General features: G+C 46.7%; 1 protein-coding gene across 3 annotated transcripts in view; it reads right to left on the reverse strand.

The window, feature by feature from the left end:
• Window positions 1–15,485, reverse strand: part of DRC7 (dynein regulatory complex subunit 7) — a 224,720-nt gene that overhangs the window by 63,849 nt on the left and 145,386 nt on the right. For all 3 annotated transcript variants that reach the window (XM_083164885.1, XM_083164887.1, XM_083164886.1), the window contains 2 exons: window positions 10,089–10,307; window positions 9,295–9,420 (listed from right to left, as the gene is read on the reverse strand). In XM_083164885.1, the coding sequence (XP_083021011.1) occupies window positions 9,295–9,420; window positions 10,089–10,307 (345 nt within the window). The remainder of the gene's footprint in view (window positions 1–9,294; window positions 9,421–10,088; window positions 10,308–15,485) is intronic.

Consider the following 15,485-nt stretch of genomic DNA (forward strand, 5'->3'; position numbering starts at 1 on the left):
ATGCTGGTCTGGTTCCCTGACTGCGGTATATACAGTTTTACAGCACTGCAGCATATCCTATGTACTGGTCCGGAACTCTGACTGCGGTATATATTACAACACGGCAGCATATCCTATGCATGGGTCCGGTACCCTGACTGTGGTATATATTACAGCACAGCTGCATATTCTATTTATGGGTCCGGTACCCTGACTGCGGTATATATTACAGCACGGCAGCATATCCTATGTACTGGCCTGGTTTCCTGACTGTGGTATATATTACAGCATGGCAGCATATCCTATGTATGGGTCCGGTACCCTGACTGCAGTATTTATTACAGCAGGGCAGCATATCCTGTGTATGGGTCCAGTTCCCTGACTGGGGTATATATTACCGCACAGCAGCATATCCTATGTACGGGTCCAGTTCCCTGACTGCAGTTTATATTAAAACATGGGAACTTTTATCAAAGGGCCCAAGTTTCCTACGTACGGCACCGTAGGAAAATCGCATTGCATAGCATGGGCCATTGTAACGGCCGTGCGATGCGATGTGATCCGATTTTCCAATGTAATTTATTCACTGGTCTCTTAGCCCCGGGGATCGCATCGCACCGCATCGCACCGCATCGTACCTCCCGCATATATAGAGTGTATGATGGCATTACATTACCTATACAAATATATTATTGTCTGACATACAATGAGGTTTTAGGCACCCCCCCCCCCCCCACTATCCACGCCACCCCGAAGCGTGGCACGCGCAGCGGAACATAGTTACATAGTATGTAAGGCTGAAAAAAGACTTGCGTCCATCTAGTTCAACCTGGTATAGATATCCATTGCTGATTTGGTAGGTTCTGGTATTTTACAGACAAATTATATTTCTTCAGAATTTTGTTGGCCTTTTTTGTAGCTACATTACAATGGGCACTACATCCTAGTTTGCTGTCTACTTGGACTCCTAGATCCTTTTCAAGTATGGAATTACCCAGTTCCTCTCCGCTAAGGTTGTAACCTGCACACTGGTTGTGTCTCCCAAGGTGCATAACCTTACATTTATCTACATTGAACCTCATCTTCCATTTTTTTGCCCACTCATCTAGAATTGCAAGATCATTTTGAAGCATGGTGACATCTTCTGATGATTTGATGACTTTGCTAAGTTTTGTATCGTCCGCAAAGATGGATACATTGCTGAGTAACCCTATCCCAATATCGTTAATGAAAATGTTAAACAAAATGGGCCCCAAAACCGAACCCTGGGGCACTCCACTTAGTACCGGTATCATATCTGATACAGCACCATTCACAACCACTCTTTGTTCTCTATTACATAGCCAATTCCCTACCCATCTGCAGATATTTTCACCCAATCCTAGGTTCTCCATTTTATTAATCAATCTCTTGTGTGGGACAGTATCAAATGCTTTAGCGAAATCTAGGAAAATCACATCTACAGCATTTCCATTATCGAGGTTTTTGCTAACCTCTTCATAGAACCTAGTAGATTAGTTTGGCATGAACGATTTTTCACGAACCCATGTTGGTTAGTACTGAGTAGACGGTGATGATCTAAATATTCCTGGATACCATCCCTTAAAAATCCTTCAAATAGGGGCGTGGCCTGGCGGCTGAACGGACAAGACGCATCCAGCATAAGCTCCTCAGCCCCAGCGCCCAAAAACAGAGAAAATACCCTCTTAATCCCACACACCCGCTCCCTATCCCACCCCTTCCTCTTCTATAACATCCCAGACACGGAAGAAGCCGAGCCGCAGAGCCGGGGAGCACTTCTAAGTGCTCCCGCAGGTTGCGGCCTAACCGAGACCTGAAGCCGGGGACCTCGAGTTTCAGGACGTGACGCCGTCCGAGGCGTCGGAATCAAAGAGACGCGAGAAGAGGCCCGCAGCACCGCCGGGAACAGCGACAGCGGGGACAGACAACAACCCCACGCCCGAAGCTCCGGTAAGCCAGGCGGGGGCCGCACACGCTGACACACCGGAGCGCTCGGCAGAGTCTCCGGAGTCGCGTGTAGGCGGCCGGACGCCATTACAGACACGCTGCCCGACGGGGGACACTGCCGCCATCGCTCATGCCGCAACAGCCAGGGTAACTGCCAGCGGCCAGTATAGCCTAAGGCACCACCCGCCCACACCTCAAACCCCCCCGTGCTGGAAGCCTGACAGGGGTGAAAGCACTGGGAATCCCCATTGGCGGCCATTTTAGAAAAGGCAACCTCCGCAGCCTAAGCCCTATCCAGGCCACACACAGGATCCTGCTCCCCATAAAGCCCACAATCCCTAACCCCACACCCATAAAAGGACTTCAGGCCTCACTCCACAGACCCTATACACAGAGGGGTGGACGAATGCTTAACTGACCGGCAATCTCAGAGACATTTAAAATCAGGGCACCCACACCACCTGTACTGCTGGCCCCCCTTGCTGGACTGAGACCTGTACTATCTATATACGACTCTCTGCCAGAGCTGCCCTCTAGATACAGAGGTGTGACACAGTTCTGCCAAACACCTCAATATAGTGTGGCCGCCACCACCCCCCACTGTATACGGCTTCATATCAACTTTATCTCTCTCCCCATCCTGGGAGAAGAGCCGTGTACGCAATGGAATAATCTGAATACCATATCTGCCAGACTGGTCCAACATGGCTGATGATGCTGCTTATGTCTATACTGTTTTTTCTCACTGACCACTTGGACATGTGACTATAATACAATCAGCCTCAGATGCTATGGCGGATACTAGCTACACCTCTCTATACATAATGTTTTCTCAGTGAAATGTGACTTGCTCCTTTCTCCTTTTCTGGCCTCAAGCACACCTGCAGCAGACCTTACAGACATCCCTGCACTGGTTGGCACCTACCACTCATTCCTGCTAGGGGAGGTGCATGGAAAAATTCTTAGTGCCTTACCCAATGTCCTCTGCAGGCTCCTCCCGTATCCCACCTTCTGACTCCCAGTGTGGCTACTCATCAGACTCTGATCGCTCCGTTACCCGTCTAACCTCTCAAAATAAAAGAAAAGCCACAAATATACCCAGGTCCTCCAAAATGAAAGCTGCCGATATTGCAGCCGTTATAGGCCCAATGCTAGATGAAAAGTTGGCAGGCCTTAAGACATCCATTGACTCCACCTTGGCCCAACTTACTCAACACTCCCAACGCCTAGACACGGCTGAACAAAGAATCTCCTCCCTTGAAGACGACCTTCAGACGGCCCAGACCACAATGGCTGCACACTCCAAGGAGATACTTACCTTGTCTGAGAAATTAGACGACCTGGAGAACAGAAATCGACGTAACAACTTGAGGGTGGTGGGCATACCGGAGTCGGTCAAGGGTCATGAGCTTATGGACCTACTCGCTTCATGGATCCCAGAACAACTGGCACTAGACCTCAAAGGAACGCCTATAGCAATTGAAAGGGCCCACAGGATCGGCCCAGACAGACCTAACCCCAACGGCAGACCAAGACCAGTCATAATGCGCATCCTTAATTATGCCGATAAAGTCAAAATCCTAGACCACTACCGAAAAACGGACAGTATCACATATCAGGGTGAACGCCTCCTCATCTTTCAAGATTTCTCTAATCTGGTGGCCTCCAAGCGCAGGGACTTTGCACCAATATGCAAATACCTTATCGACTCTAAAATAAAATTTTCATTATTGTACCCGGCCCGCCTCCGTGTGTTTGGGGATGGCCAGACCCTCTTCTTTGAGGACCCTGCCAGGGCTCATTTCTCAATTCCTGAGACTTGACTGGGAGAACTGGCGTCCCTGACCACATAAAGGCTCGCTGATAAGTATACCTCTATTTTCTTTTACTGTTACAGCCTTCTGCTGTAGGGTGTGCTCCTACTGTTTCTCTGCTGAGAAAATGTAATAATTTAACCGCTAAGCATCTGTTAGGCTTAGAATAATGACCTTTCTATTATTATTACAAATTTGTTTGTTGTTATGTTATGTGCCTGCCCGTCCTTTTAACGAACCCCGTCTCACCATGGGATCACCCCCCTCTGCTCGCTGGGACAGAGAGGGGCCCCTTTTTCAGCTACTATTCTATTTTAATATGATCCGCCCAGCAGGAATTGGCTGATATGACCAGCCAAATTCCCTCTTTAAACCCACCAGGAGAAGAATCCACACTTCTTACTTTTAATATAATTTCTTGGAATGTCGAGGGCCTTAACCATCCCATTAAACGTAAAAAGATTATGTCCCACCTCACCCGTTTGAAACCCCATATAGTTTTTTTGCAAGAAACTCACTGGGTGGAGGGCTCCCATCCCTCTCTCAAAGCCCCATGGCTGGGGGAATGCATATCGGCATCCTTCACCAACAAGACTAGGGGGGTGGCAATTCTACTTAATAGGAACCTCCGATATTCTATCACTAGAAAATTTATAGATCCAGAGGGCCGATTTATTCTTTTGGACCTGTCTCTCGATGATACCCAGTATACACTGCTTAATGTATATGCACCAACTAACCCTGATGCATCTTTCTTTGCCATTCTATTACAGAAGCTGCTGTCTTGGGGTTATACTAACCTTATTTTAGGTGGAGACCTCAACACGGTCGTGGACCCATCCATGGACAGATCCGGGGTGAGTGTGGCCAGGTCCCAAACCTTTTCTACTCTTCTATCTCCTCTATGCTCCCAACTCGGCGTCAGTGACCCCTGGCGTATATTTCACCCCTTACAACAAGACTTCACTTTTTACTCACACCCACATTCAACACACTCCAGGATAGATTACCTCTTTCTCTCAGATCATCTGCTCCCCAAGGTGACACATACGGCCATACATGATATAATAATTTCTGACCATGCACCTATATTATTAACCTTACAATTAAATAGGCCCCAAACTTTCACTAAAAGCTGGCGATTCCCTGCACACCTGTTTCATTCAGAAGACTTTCTTCTACATCTTAAACAGCCATGGTCCAACTTTGTCATTGACAATACAGCCCAGGCTGATAACCATCACATCTACTGGATAGCAGCAAAGACAGTACTAAGAGGACACATCATGTCATACGTCAACTCCAAACGCAAAAAATTCACAGCCCAACTTCATACCCTCAGCACTGCATTGACTTTGGCGTATAACACATATAAAAGACAAGACACCCCGACTCATAGAGAGGAATATCTAGCCGCAAAACAAATCTATGACACTTTCCTCACAGAACAAGCCCAATCCTCGCATAACTACTACCGTAATAAACTACACAGATTCGGTAACAAATCTGGAAAACTACTGTCCAATCTAATGAAGGGCCCCCAATCCCGCACATGGGTTAAGAGTATACACAACTCCGATATCCTTATCACTGACCCCAACCAAATAAGCAGTGAATTCTCTAAATTCTACGAATCCTTATACACTCAGGAACCATCAGACACACAGACTAGCGAGACATTCCTGGCGGGAACAGAACTACCCACACTGACCCAAGAGGAAAGGGACCTGTTAGACGACCCAGTCACAGAGGAGGAGGTGCTGGACACCATCAAAGCTCTACCCAATGGCAAAAGTCCGGGCCCAGATGGATACGGGGCAGAATATTATAAATTATTAAAAGGAGACATAGCACCTACCCTTACACTACTATACAACCATATAATCACAACCGGAGAGATGCCTCTTAGATTCAACGAAGCCAGAATAATAGTATTATTGAAACCAGGTAAAGACCCCACTGCGATGGGCTCATACCGTCCAATTTCCCTGCTAAACCAGGACTTTAAAATTTTAACCAAATTAATGGCCAACCGCCTGCAGAAATGCCTACCTCGCCTGATCTCGCCAGCCCAGTTGGGTTTTGTAAAGGGCAGACAATCGGTGATGGGAGTTCGCGCCGCCATAGCGGCAATAACACACACCCGACTTCACAACCTCCAATCCAATATACTTATTAATCTAGATGCCGAAAAGGCTTTTGATAAAATCTCATGGTCACACCTGCAGACCGTACTATCAAAACAACTCTTTGGGAGATCCTTCAGGGGGCTGATTCAGGCGATGTACACCCTCCCACGTGATGGTGAATGGCATAGCATCCCCGCCCTTCCTACTTGAACGGGGCACTAGACAGGGATGTCCCCTATCGCCCCTCCTTTTTAACTTAGCACTCGAACCACTCATAAGACACATCATTTCCTCCCCAGACCTTACAGGAATAACAATTGGCAACAGAGAACTAAAAGTTGTCGCATTCGCAGATGACATTCTCCTTTTCCTGTCTAACCCCAAACACTCTGTCCCTTATCTTATAGAAGCCATAACACGCTTTTCCTCGTTTGCTGGCTTTTCTATAAACTTCGCCAAATCAGAAGCACTGGCCATATATGGCCAAGTGAGAACAGACTGGACTGCCCCGTTTCCATTCAAATGGGCCACAACATACATCACATACCTAGGCATAGCTCTTCCTCCCCACCCCCACAAACTATATACGTATAATATTACCCCGGTCATCCAAAAAATCCAAACAGAACTCAATCTATGGCAAAATTTACCACTGAATCTATTAGGCAGATGCAACCTATTCAAAATGGCCAGCTTCCCAAAACTACTCTATGTGATGCAGATGACGCCAATTCTAATATCTAATTCAGATATAACCTCGCTCCACTCCATGCTAACCAAATTTATTTGGAATGCAAAAAGACCCCGAATTAGTCTGTATAAATTGATGCAGACAACTCAGAGAGGAGGCCTTAATCTGCCTAACATAAAGTACTACAACTTGGCATGCATCCTCCGCTTTGCAGTGGACTGGATCAATGACACAGCTATTTACACTGACGTGGCCTTAGACTCACAACTTAGTGCCCCTCTCTCACTAGGCTTCCTCTTACACGCACGCCCATCACAGCTAACCAGCCCCCAATTTGATAACCCCCTATTGGCCTCCACAGTTCAAGCATGGCGACGTGCGAGAAAATCCCTAGGCTTAAAACATTTTTACTCCCTATCCCTTCCGTTGGTTGGTAACTTGGAGTTCCAGAAGGGAGAAGCCAGATCACCTTTCATAGCCTGGCGATCCCAAGGCATCTCATGTTTACGACATTTGCTTAACACATCTCACACTCCACTTACATTTGAAGAAGCGACGCAACGCTTTAAGCTCTTACCTAACAATGCCTTTTCCTACACTCAAGCCGTTCACTACCTCAGATCTGTCCTAAACAAACTCCAACCCCGGGATATCACGAACCCACTAGATTCGGTGATACGCACTCAAACACACTCAATATCCAACGTATATGGGCGCATACGCCCAGAGCTGGACACAGATACAGATATACAGGCACTCACAAAATGGGCCTCCCAGTCCTCCTCTCTAGACTCGGAGGCAATATTAGACACTTTCCTTATCAATTTAAAACTTGTTACGGCCAGTTCCTACCAGGAAATGTTATATAAAATTTTCCACAGAGCCTACCTCTCACCTAAGCGGTGCTACCTGATGGGTACAACCGACAGATCAGACTGCTCTAAATGCCACACACCGGAGGCAGATATACATCACTGCCTTTGGCAATGCCCCCACATACAAACTTTTTGGCACGCGCTACATAATTACGCCACGACTACACTTAAAATATCATTTAGCTGCACTGATTCCTGGGCACTATTTGGACACATAGCGGACCAACCTAATATACCAAAAAATGACAAAAAATTATTGGTACTCCTCTCAGCGGTAGGACAAAAGGCAATTCTACAGCAATGGATACATACTGAGGCCCCAACGGTTGAAATGGCAACTTCACGTCTTCTTTTTTTGTTCACGATGGACTGGCTGGAAACTTCACTTCACAAAGAACTCCTCACCCCTAAACTATTTGCCTGTTGGAATAAATTCATTCATACACTCCCTTCACGCACCAAACAGGCCATACAGGGATGTTTCCAAAATACATCCTGGTACTCTCTTCAGCAACTGCAGAACACCCCACCAATTACCATAGCTTGATGATTAAAGCTCCTTTACACTAATTTAGAAACATATTTTTTCTCTTCCCTTTTGTTCTTCCATCTCCCTCCTCCTTACCACATATTCCTACTTTATACCTTGTTTAATTTTTTTTTTTTTTTTTTTTATTATTTTTCTCCTCTCTTTTTTTATTACTCCCTATTTTTACTCCTTGACTTCTCTTCTCCTGACTTTTATGCTAAGAGGATCTCTCCATGGATGGGTCGGCGGTCCGGGACAGCTGCTGGGCAGGCACTAAGGTTCATTTTTTTCTGGATGTCTGCCATGTTGGGGTAGGACCAGAATACACATTTATATACTTTTTTCCTGATACTACTTACAGTTAATTTATTTGTTGTTAGTTTGTTATTATATATAACTTAGGATATTTCCACTATACTAATTAAATGACAAAAACAGGCTGATAAATGGAGAGTCTCTCCCAATACCATTTGTTAAAAAAATTTCCAACATCCTAGGAACTCGGGAGTCCACTCTTTGTCTCATGTAGATATAGTGAACTGTTATAAACATAGAAAATGTTAGAAAATGTTTTGAATCTCTATTGATGTTACTATGCCAATACCATCCGAATTAGGATGTGATGTATCAATGTTCTATTTTATGAGATTCAATAAAAATATTTTGGAAAAAAAAAAAAAAATCCTTCAAATAGTTTACCCACAATTGATGTTAAACTAACGGGTCTGTAATTAGCGGGATCTTCCTTTTTCCTTTTTTTAATATTGGCACTACCTCTGCTATTCTCCAATCTTTTGGTACTATACCTGGCGATAGTGACTTGCTAAAGATATAATGTAGGGGGGTAGCTAGTTCATCCCTTAATTCCATTAATACCCTCGGATGAATCCCATCTGGCCCTGGTGATTTATTTGTTTTGAGTTTGCTTAGCCTCAGTATTATTTCCTTCGGCGTGAAATCCACAATGAGATCTGGCTTATTTGTCCCGTTTGTGGTAAATGTTCGTTCCACAGTCTGCTCTCCCTTAGTAAATACTGATGAGAAGAACTAATTTAACAGTTTTGCTTTTCCCTTGTCCTTAGTAACACTTTTTTCCACTAGTATCAGTTAGTGGGCCTATGTTTTCCTTAAAAAACGCGTCCTCCGACCTTTTCATACCCCTACTATCCACGTTGGTGTGGAGTTGACTTTATATAGTGTGGCGAGCGCAGCGAGCCCCGTGGATTACTTTATCAGAAAAATCAGAATCACATCCCTGGTTTTCCCCCACTGCCAGCAATCCAGACGAGAAACCCCACCAGCATCTCACCTGATCTCCACTGGCTTCCTCCGCATCCTCCTCATCCTCCATTTCAGGGATAAGAAGAAGCGGTTTCTGTGTGCATTGCAGCATAAACTCCCAGCACATGGGATCTCCCAGGTCAAAGGTCAAATCCTATAAAACACAGAAGTACCTGATGGGTCTCTGGCCAAAATCACAATCTTACAAGCCTTTTATAAGATGATCACCCAACACTCAACTGCACCCTTCCTCCTCCAACCCACCCCCCCCAAGGAGCTTCTCTAATCCAGACAGTATCCGCCCCCTAGGAGCTGCCCTTTCCCAGCCAGTCCCTGCCCCCTAGGGGCTGCTCTAACCCCAGCCAGTCCCCAGTGTTATCCTGCTGTAGCCTACAGGTGACACCATGTTACTACAGAGCTCTTACTGGCATTGGAGGGGAATGGACACCTCCACCACACTGAGCACATTGCAGGAATGGGCTCCTTAAGAATAGCTTTCAGCTAGGCCCAGATTGCACTGTAAATGCAATTTTTGATAAATGGACCCTCAGCAGTCTCTCTACGCCAAATCCTGTTATCCCCTCTTCTTCCCATGTTCTGCTCCTTCCCTCCACATCTCTCCCTGTCAGGTCTTAACATTGTCTCTGTAGTTAAAGGAGGTTTGGGACCTGTCTCCTCACAAGGGAGGAGGATGTAAAGATAAGTCAGGCAGCCAGTGAGAACTAAGTAGGGTCAGGGGGGCGCAATGAAGTGGTGGTACCTTCTCCTAGCTCTTACTGCATATACATATATCTGTATATCCCGCACAGTCATATCTGGTACCTTGCATGCATTGCGACAGTCCTGCATGTTGACCCAGTAATTCTTATGGTTCCATAGACTCTCGATACCCAGGAAATGGTCATCAGTGGTGGTGTAGGCGTTTCCTGTCAGAGCATCGATGCAGAAGTTCTCTGGGACCTCTCTCTTTCCCGACAAGACCAACACCCAGCAGTGTACTCGCAGCCCATACAGGGGGTCAGGCCCAGGCGTATCTGCTTCCTGCCGGTGAACAACAGGTCAGTACCCCGACAGGACCAACACCCAGCAGTGTACTGGCAGCCCATACAGGGGTCCGGCCCAGGCGTATCTGCTTCCTGCCGGTGCACAACAGGTCAGTACCCAGACAGGACCATCACCCAGCAGTGTACTCGCAGACCATACAGGGGGTCTGACCCAGGCATATCTGCTTCCTGCCGGTGCACAACAAGTCAGTTCCCTGACAGCACCAACACCCAGAAGTGTACTCGTAGCCCATACAGGTGGTCCGGCCCCGGGGTATCTGCTTCAAGCCGGTGCACAACAGGTCAGTGCCCCGACAGGACCAACACCCAGCACTGTATTAGCAGTCCATACAGGGGATCCAGCTTGGGCATTTTTGCTTCCTTCCAGTGCACAACAGGTCAGTACCCTGACAGGACCAACACCCAGCAGTTTACTCGCAGCCCATACAGGGAGTCCGGCCGGGGCGTATCTGCTTCCTGCCGGTGCACAACAGTTCAGTGCCCCTACAGGAACAACACCCAGCAGTGTACTCGCAGCCCATAAAGAGTTTCCGGCCCAGGCGTATCTGCTTCCTGCCGGTGCACAACAGGACCAACAGCCAGCAGTGTACTTGCAGCCCATACATTGGTTCCGGCCCAGGCGCATCTGCTTCCTGCCGGTGCACAACAGGCCAGTAACCCGACAAGACCAACACCCAGCAGTGTACTCTTAGCCCATACAGGTGGTCTGGCCCGGGTGTATCAGCTTCCTGCTGCATTCTCCCCCACCAGAGGCTGCTCCTCCCAGTCTCACCATAACCCATCATACTCTCACCAGACCCCGCACCTGCCAGCCTCCCCACAACCCATCTAATGCTGGCCACACATCAGACCAACTTTCCTCCAACCATCCAACTAGTTGTTTGGATGGAATGAAAATATAGTACTAGATGGGAGCAAATGTGCTCACAAACCCAGAAAAATGGGCAAAAACATTCAGTCAAATTGTTTAAATCAAACAGGTTCAACTACAGTACCGTGTCTTAAGGGGATTTTTGTAAGAACTTACCGTTCGAATCCCTTTCTCTGAGTCCATCCTGGTGACACAGCTCGACATTGGGATGTAGGAGGGTCCGCAGGAGCCAAGGCACCTATGCTGACTTCTTTGAGAGCAGGCTCCTCCCTTCTGAATCCCATGATGCTTCAGTTCAACTTCTAAAGCGCACTAGGATACATAACTCCATACAATACCTGAACATTTTATTATGCACAATGCACATAATCAATAACATGACAACGCATGAACGGTATACTTACTGAGCGTAAGGGAGGGATCGCTTTGTCACCAGGATGAAGTCAGAGAAAGGGATTTGAACTATAAGTTCTTACAAAAATCCCCTTTTCTCTTTCGTCCATCCTGGTGACACAGCTCGACATTGGGACGTTCACGAGCCGGTACTTTGGGAGGGTACGCTCAGGCTTACAGTTCTCATCACTGCTTTGCCTAAATTAAGCGTCCTCCGACGTGAACTCATGAACCTACTGTATAGACTTTGGTAAAGGCAACAAAAAAACATATGACCAGTGAGCAGCCCTGCATAACTTCCCCACTGTGGTCCATGACGCACATCTCAAGAAAAAAAGCCACTATCCTAGTGGTATAGACATTAATCTTATGGAAAACGGTCTGCCTACCGTAGTGTAAGCAAAGGTAAACACCAACCATAACGTCTAGGAAATGTCTGCTTGGAAACAGACCACCCTCTCTTGCACGTTATATAGAACTAGCAAAACAGTCATTTTTGCAAACATCCTTTACCCTGTCCACATAAATGCGCAAAGCATGTCCCATTTTGTTTTAATTTATTTATTTATTTTTCTACCTCCTCAAGAAGAGAAAACACCGGAAACCAAACTCCTGGTGTAAATGGAAAAATTTAGACTACCTAGGTAGAAAACTTTGATACGGTTCTGAGAACCGTCTTATCAGTATGAAAAACCAGAGATTAAGACTTGCAAGGCAATGCCCCTAATTCTGAAACTCGCCTAGACGAAGCCTGGCTAACAAAAAGGTAATTTTCCTCAAAAGATATTACGATCAGCCAACCTTAAATGTTCCCACTCTGGTTTTAGTAAAACCAACCATACCAGTACAGGTCCCTGTAAAAAAGTCTGTACTTCCGGCCAGGAGCCACTCCATTCTGAAAGAATATGGATAATGCAGGTAGCTGTACCTCTAAGGACTGCAGACTAAAGTCTGCTGTAAACGCATCCTGGAGAAAACTCCAAAAGTCAAGCGACCTAGAACCTGGAAATGTGTACTTTCTGACGTACACACCACCTGATATAAATCATTCAAACACAAAGGTGAATAAACTGCCGATACGGCTCGCGAGACCAAAGTATGAGTTGGATAACAGCAACTGAGAAACCCTTCTTCCTTAAAAGGGATGTCTCAAGAGCCAGGTCGTCAAAATTTGAGACAAGATAAGTCCAGGTGTAGAAAAGATCCTTGACTGAATAAGTCTGGGCGAAGAAGAAGAAGACACCCATAGGTCATCTTCAACCTCAGTAGGTCTAAATACCCCGACCTCTAGGGCCAATCCGGAGCAAAACAGTATGACTTGCACCGCCTGTGTCCTCACTCCACTTAAGAATCTGAGTAATAATAGAAAATGGGAAATGCCTAGGCCAGAGTGAAACACCCTGGAACTGTCATGGCAACCACTGTCCCCTTGGTCGGATTCGTGATCCAAGTGTAGAACCTGGAGACCTGACGATTGTGTTAGTATGCAATCAAGTCTGGGAGACCCCCAAAGAGACACTAGTTACTGAAAACTTTCTGTGTAACATCCACTCTCCTCACAGCAGAACTGCCCTGTTGAGGACGTCCGCTTCCACATTCTGGATCCACGGAATGAACACCCCTGGCAAATCTGGCATGTTCACCTCTTTCCACTGTAAAATTCATGAGACTATCCACATAGTCATCCTGCTGCGAGTACCGCCTTCATGACTTAAATAAGCCAAAGCCGTGTCTTTGTCTGAATGTATTTCATAGATTTGGATTCTATTCTTTGGACCACAGACCCTGTAGACTGAGACTGGCATTGGTCATGAGCGGAGGAACTGCCCCATTTGCAGAGACTCCAGATCTGTCCCTCAGATCAATGAGCTCCTTGTCTCCTGAAACAGCAACTGTATTCGGGTTCCCTGACCAACAGGCCAGAATGTTCCACGTAAAGGGTCTTGACAGAAAACTCACCTACAGGCGAGTTTCCAAGGACGCTACCATATATCCTAACAGTTTTAAACCCCTGAGATAGATCCCGTAACTCTGAGAAAGTTCCAAAATCCAGGGTGGAGAGATTCCACACATCTCGAAACTGCAGGAGGTGACCTCCCCCCCCTGATTCCAAAACAGGGAGTTTCCACCCCATTCTGCTGAGTAATTAACCTCCCAAATGGAAGGGTGGTCCATTGTCCTGGGGGGGGGTGCAGTTTAAATTCCGGCGGTCGGGATCCCGGCGTTCAGAATCCCGACGCCAAAATCCCGACCGCCAAAATTCCGACAGTTTCTCTCTCCGTGGGTGTCCACGACACCCCTGGAGGGAGAATAAATTAGCGTGCCGAGCGTAGCGAGGCACCGGGCCCGCTGCGTGGCGAGCGCAGCGAGCCCGCAAGGGGGGGCGATCCACGTTCCCCCCTTGTCGGGATTTTGGCGGTCGGGATTCTGGCGTCGGGATTTTGAACGCCGGGATCCCGACCGCCGGGATTTCATACTGAATCCGTCCTGGGAGCCTTTCCTATATTAGAAGGCATTTTCCTGTGTGTCCTCTATTGGACACACCCCTAAACACTGAATGCTTAGATGTGGCGGAAAGGCAAGAGCTCTTTCCCCATGTGGTCTGTATAAAGGTGGACTAGAGTTCCACTCCAAACAGAATTACTCCCTGAAAGACCAAAACCTCTAGAGCCTTTTTTGGATTCACTGTCAGCTTTCCAAGCATCAAGCTGAGAGCTGGCACCCCTTACGCCATATTTGGCGCGTCTTCCGCAGCTACACAAAAATACTCTGCAGCTCACTTTAACAGTTCAGTCAAAGCAAAAACTACTGTGTGAGACTGAAGTTGAGTACATCAGGCATAGGCCCACTGTATCATGGCTTTATAACATCCAAGCAGATGTCTTAATAGGGTGTAAGGTAAAAACCTACCCCTTTTCCCAGCCATACGACAGCCTCCAAGCTTTTTTTTTTCTCTATGGGGTCCTTAAAAAACAGCACCCCTTTGTACAGATGAGGCAGTGAATAAACAACCGGGTCACAGGCTCCTCCACCAGAGGGGTCTTTTCTCCCAAGTTTTGTGTTCCTGTAGCACTAGGTATATGATTGCCACCTTTTGGACATGAGAAACCTGATTAAACTCACCATCGGGTATCCTCCCGGTTTACACCTTGTCTGTTGACAAACCTAAACACAGCCTTAACTCTAAAGTTAAATAACTTAACCTAAAATAAGACACGGACACAAAGTGCTGGCGTTTCAAAAGAATGTCAAATTTATTTTGACAACTAAAACTATGACTATAAATGGTGGTGGCACTAAAGAACGGTCACTATAGGAAAGGTGGGGTTAAAGATCACTATGCATACATACATCGCTGATGATCACTCTCCCTGGTCAGCCACCCGGCCTGGTGGTGACGGCCATCCCCTGGACAAAAGCATGGCCCATGACAATCGATGTCGAGGGAGAGTGCACCCCACTACCTACACACACACACACAGAGTTCTTAAAGAATGACCGTTCTTTACCGCCGCCGGAGAAGAAGAGAAAGAGGGCAGGGTGGGTGGGGCTTCTTCAGACAGAGAGTTTGTCACTATAACTCGTGATCCCTTCCTACCCTGTCTAGAACCCTCCCCCTGCTCTGATAGGCCTTGTGCCCATCCTCATTAACATACATGTGACCAACAGGACTGTGTAACCTGTGAAGAACCCTCAGTGGTTTATGCCCCTTCAGGCTTAATCACCCTCTGTGTTTCTTAAACTCACCATCGGGTATCCTCCCGGTTAACACCTTGTCTGTTGACAAACCTAAACACAACCTTAACTCTAAAGTTAAATAACTTAACCTAAAATAAGACACGACACAAAGTGCTGGCGTTTCAAAAGAATGTCAAATTTATTTTGACAACT

The sequence above is a fragment of the Crinia signifera genome, chromosome 11, assembly GCF_055691185.1.
Source record: "Crinia signifera chromosome 11, ASM5569118v1, whole genome shotgun sequence".
In the NCBI taxonomy this organism is placed as follows: Eukaryota; Metazoa; Chordata; class Amphibia; order Anura; family Myobatrachidae; genus Crinia; species Crinia signifera.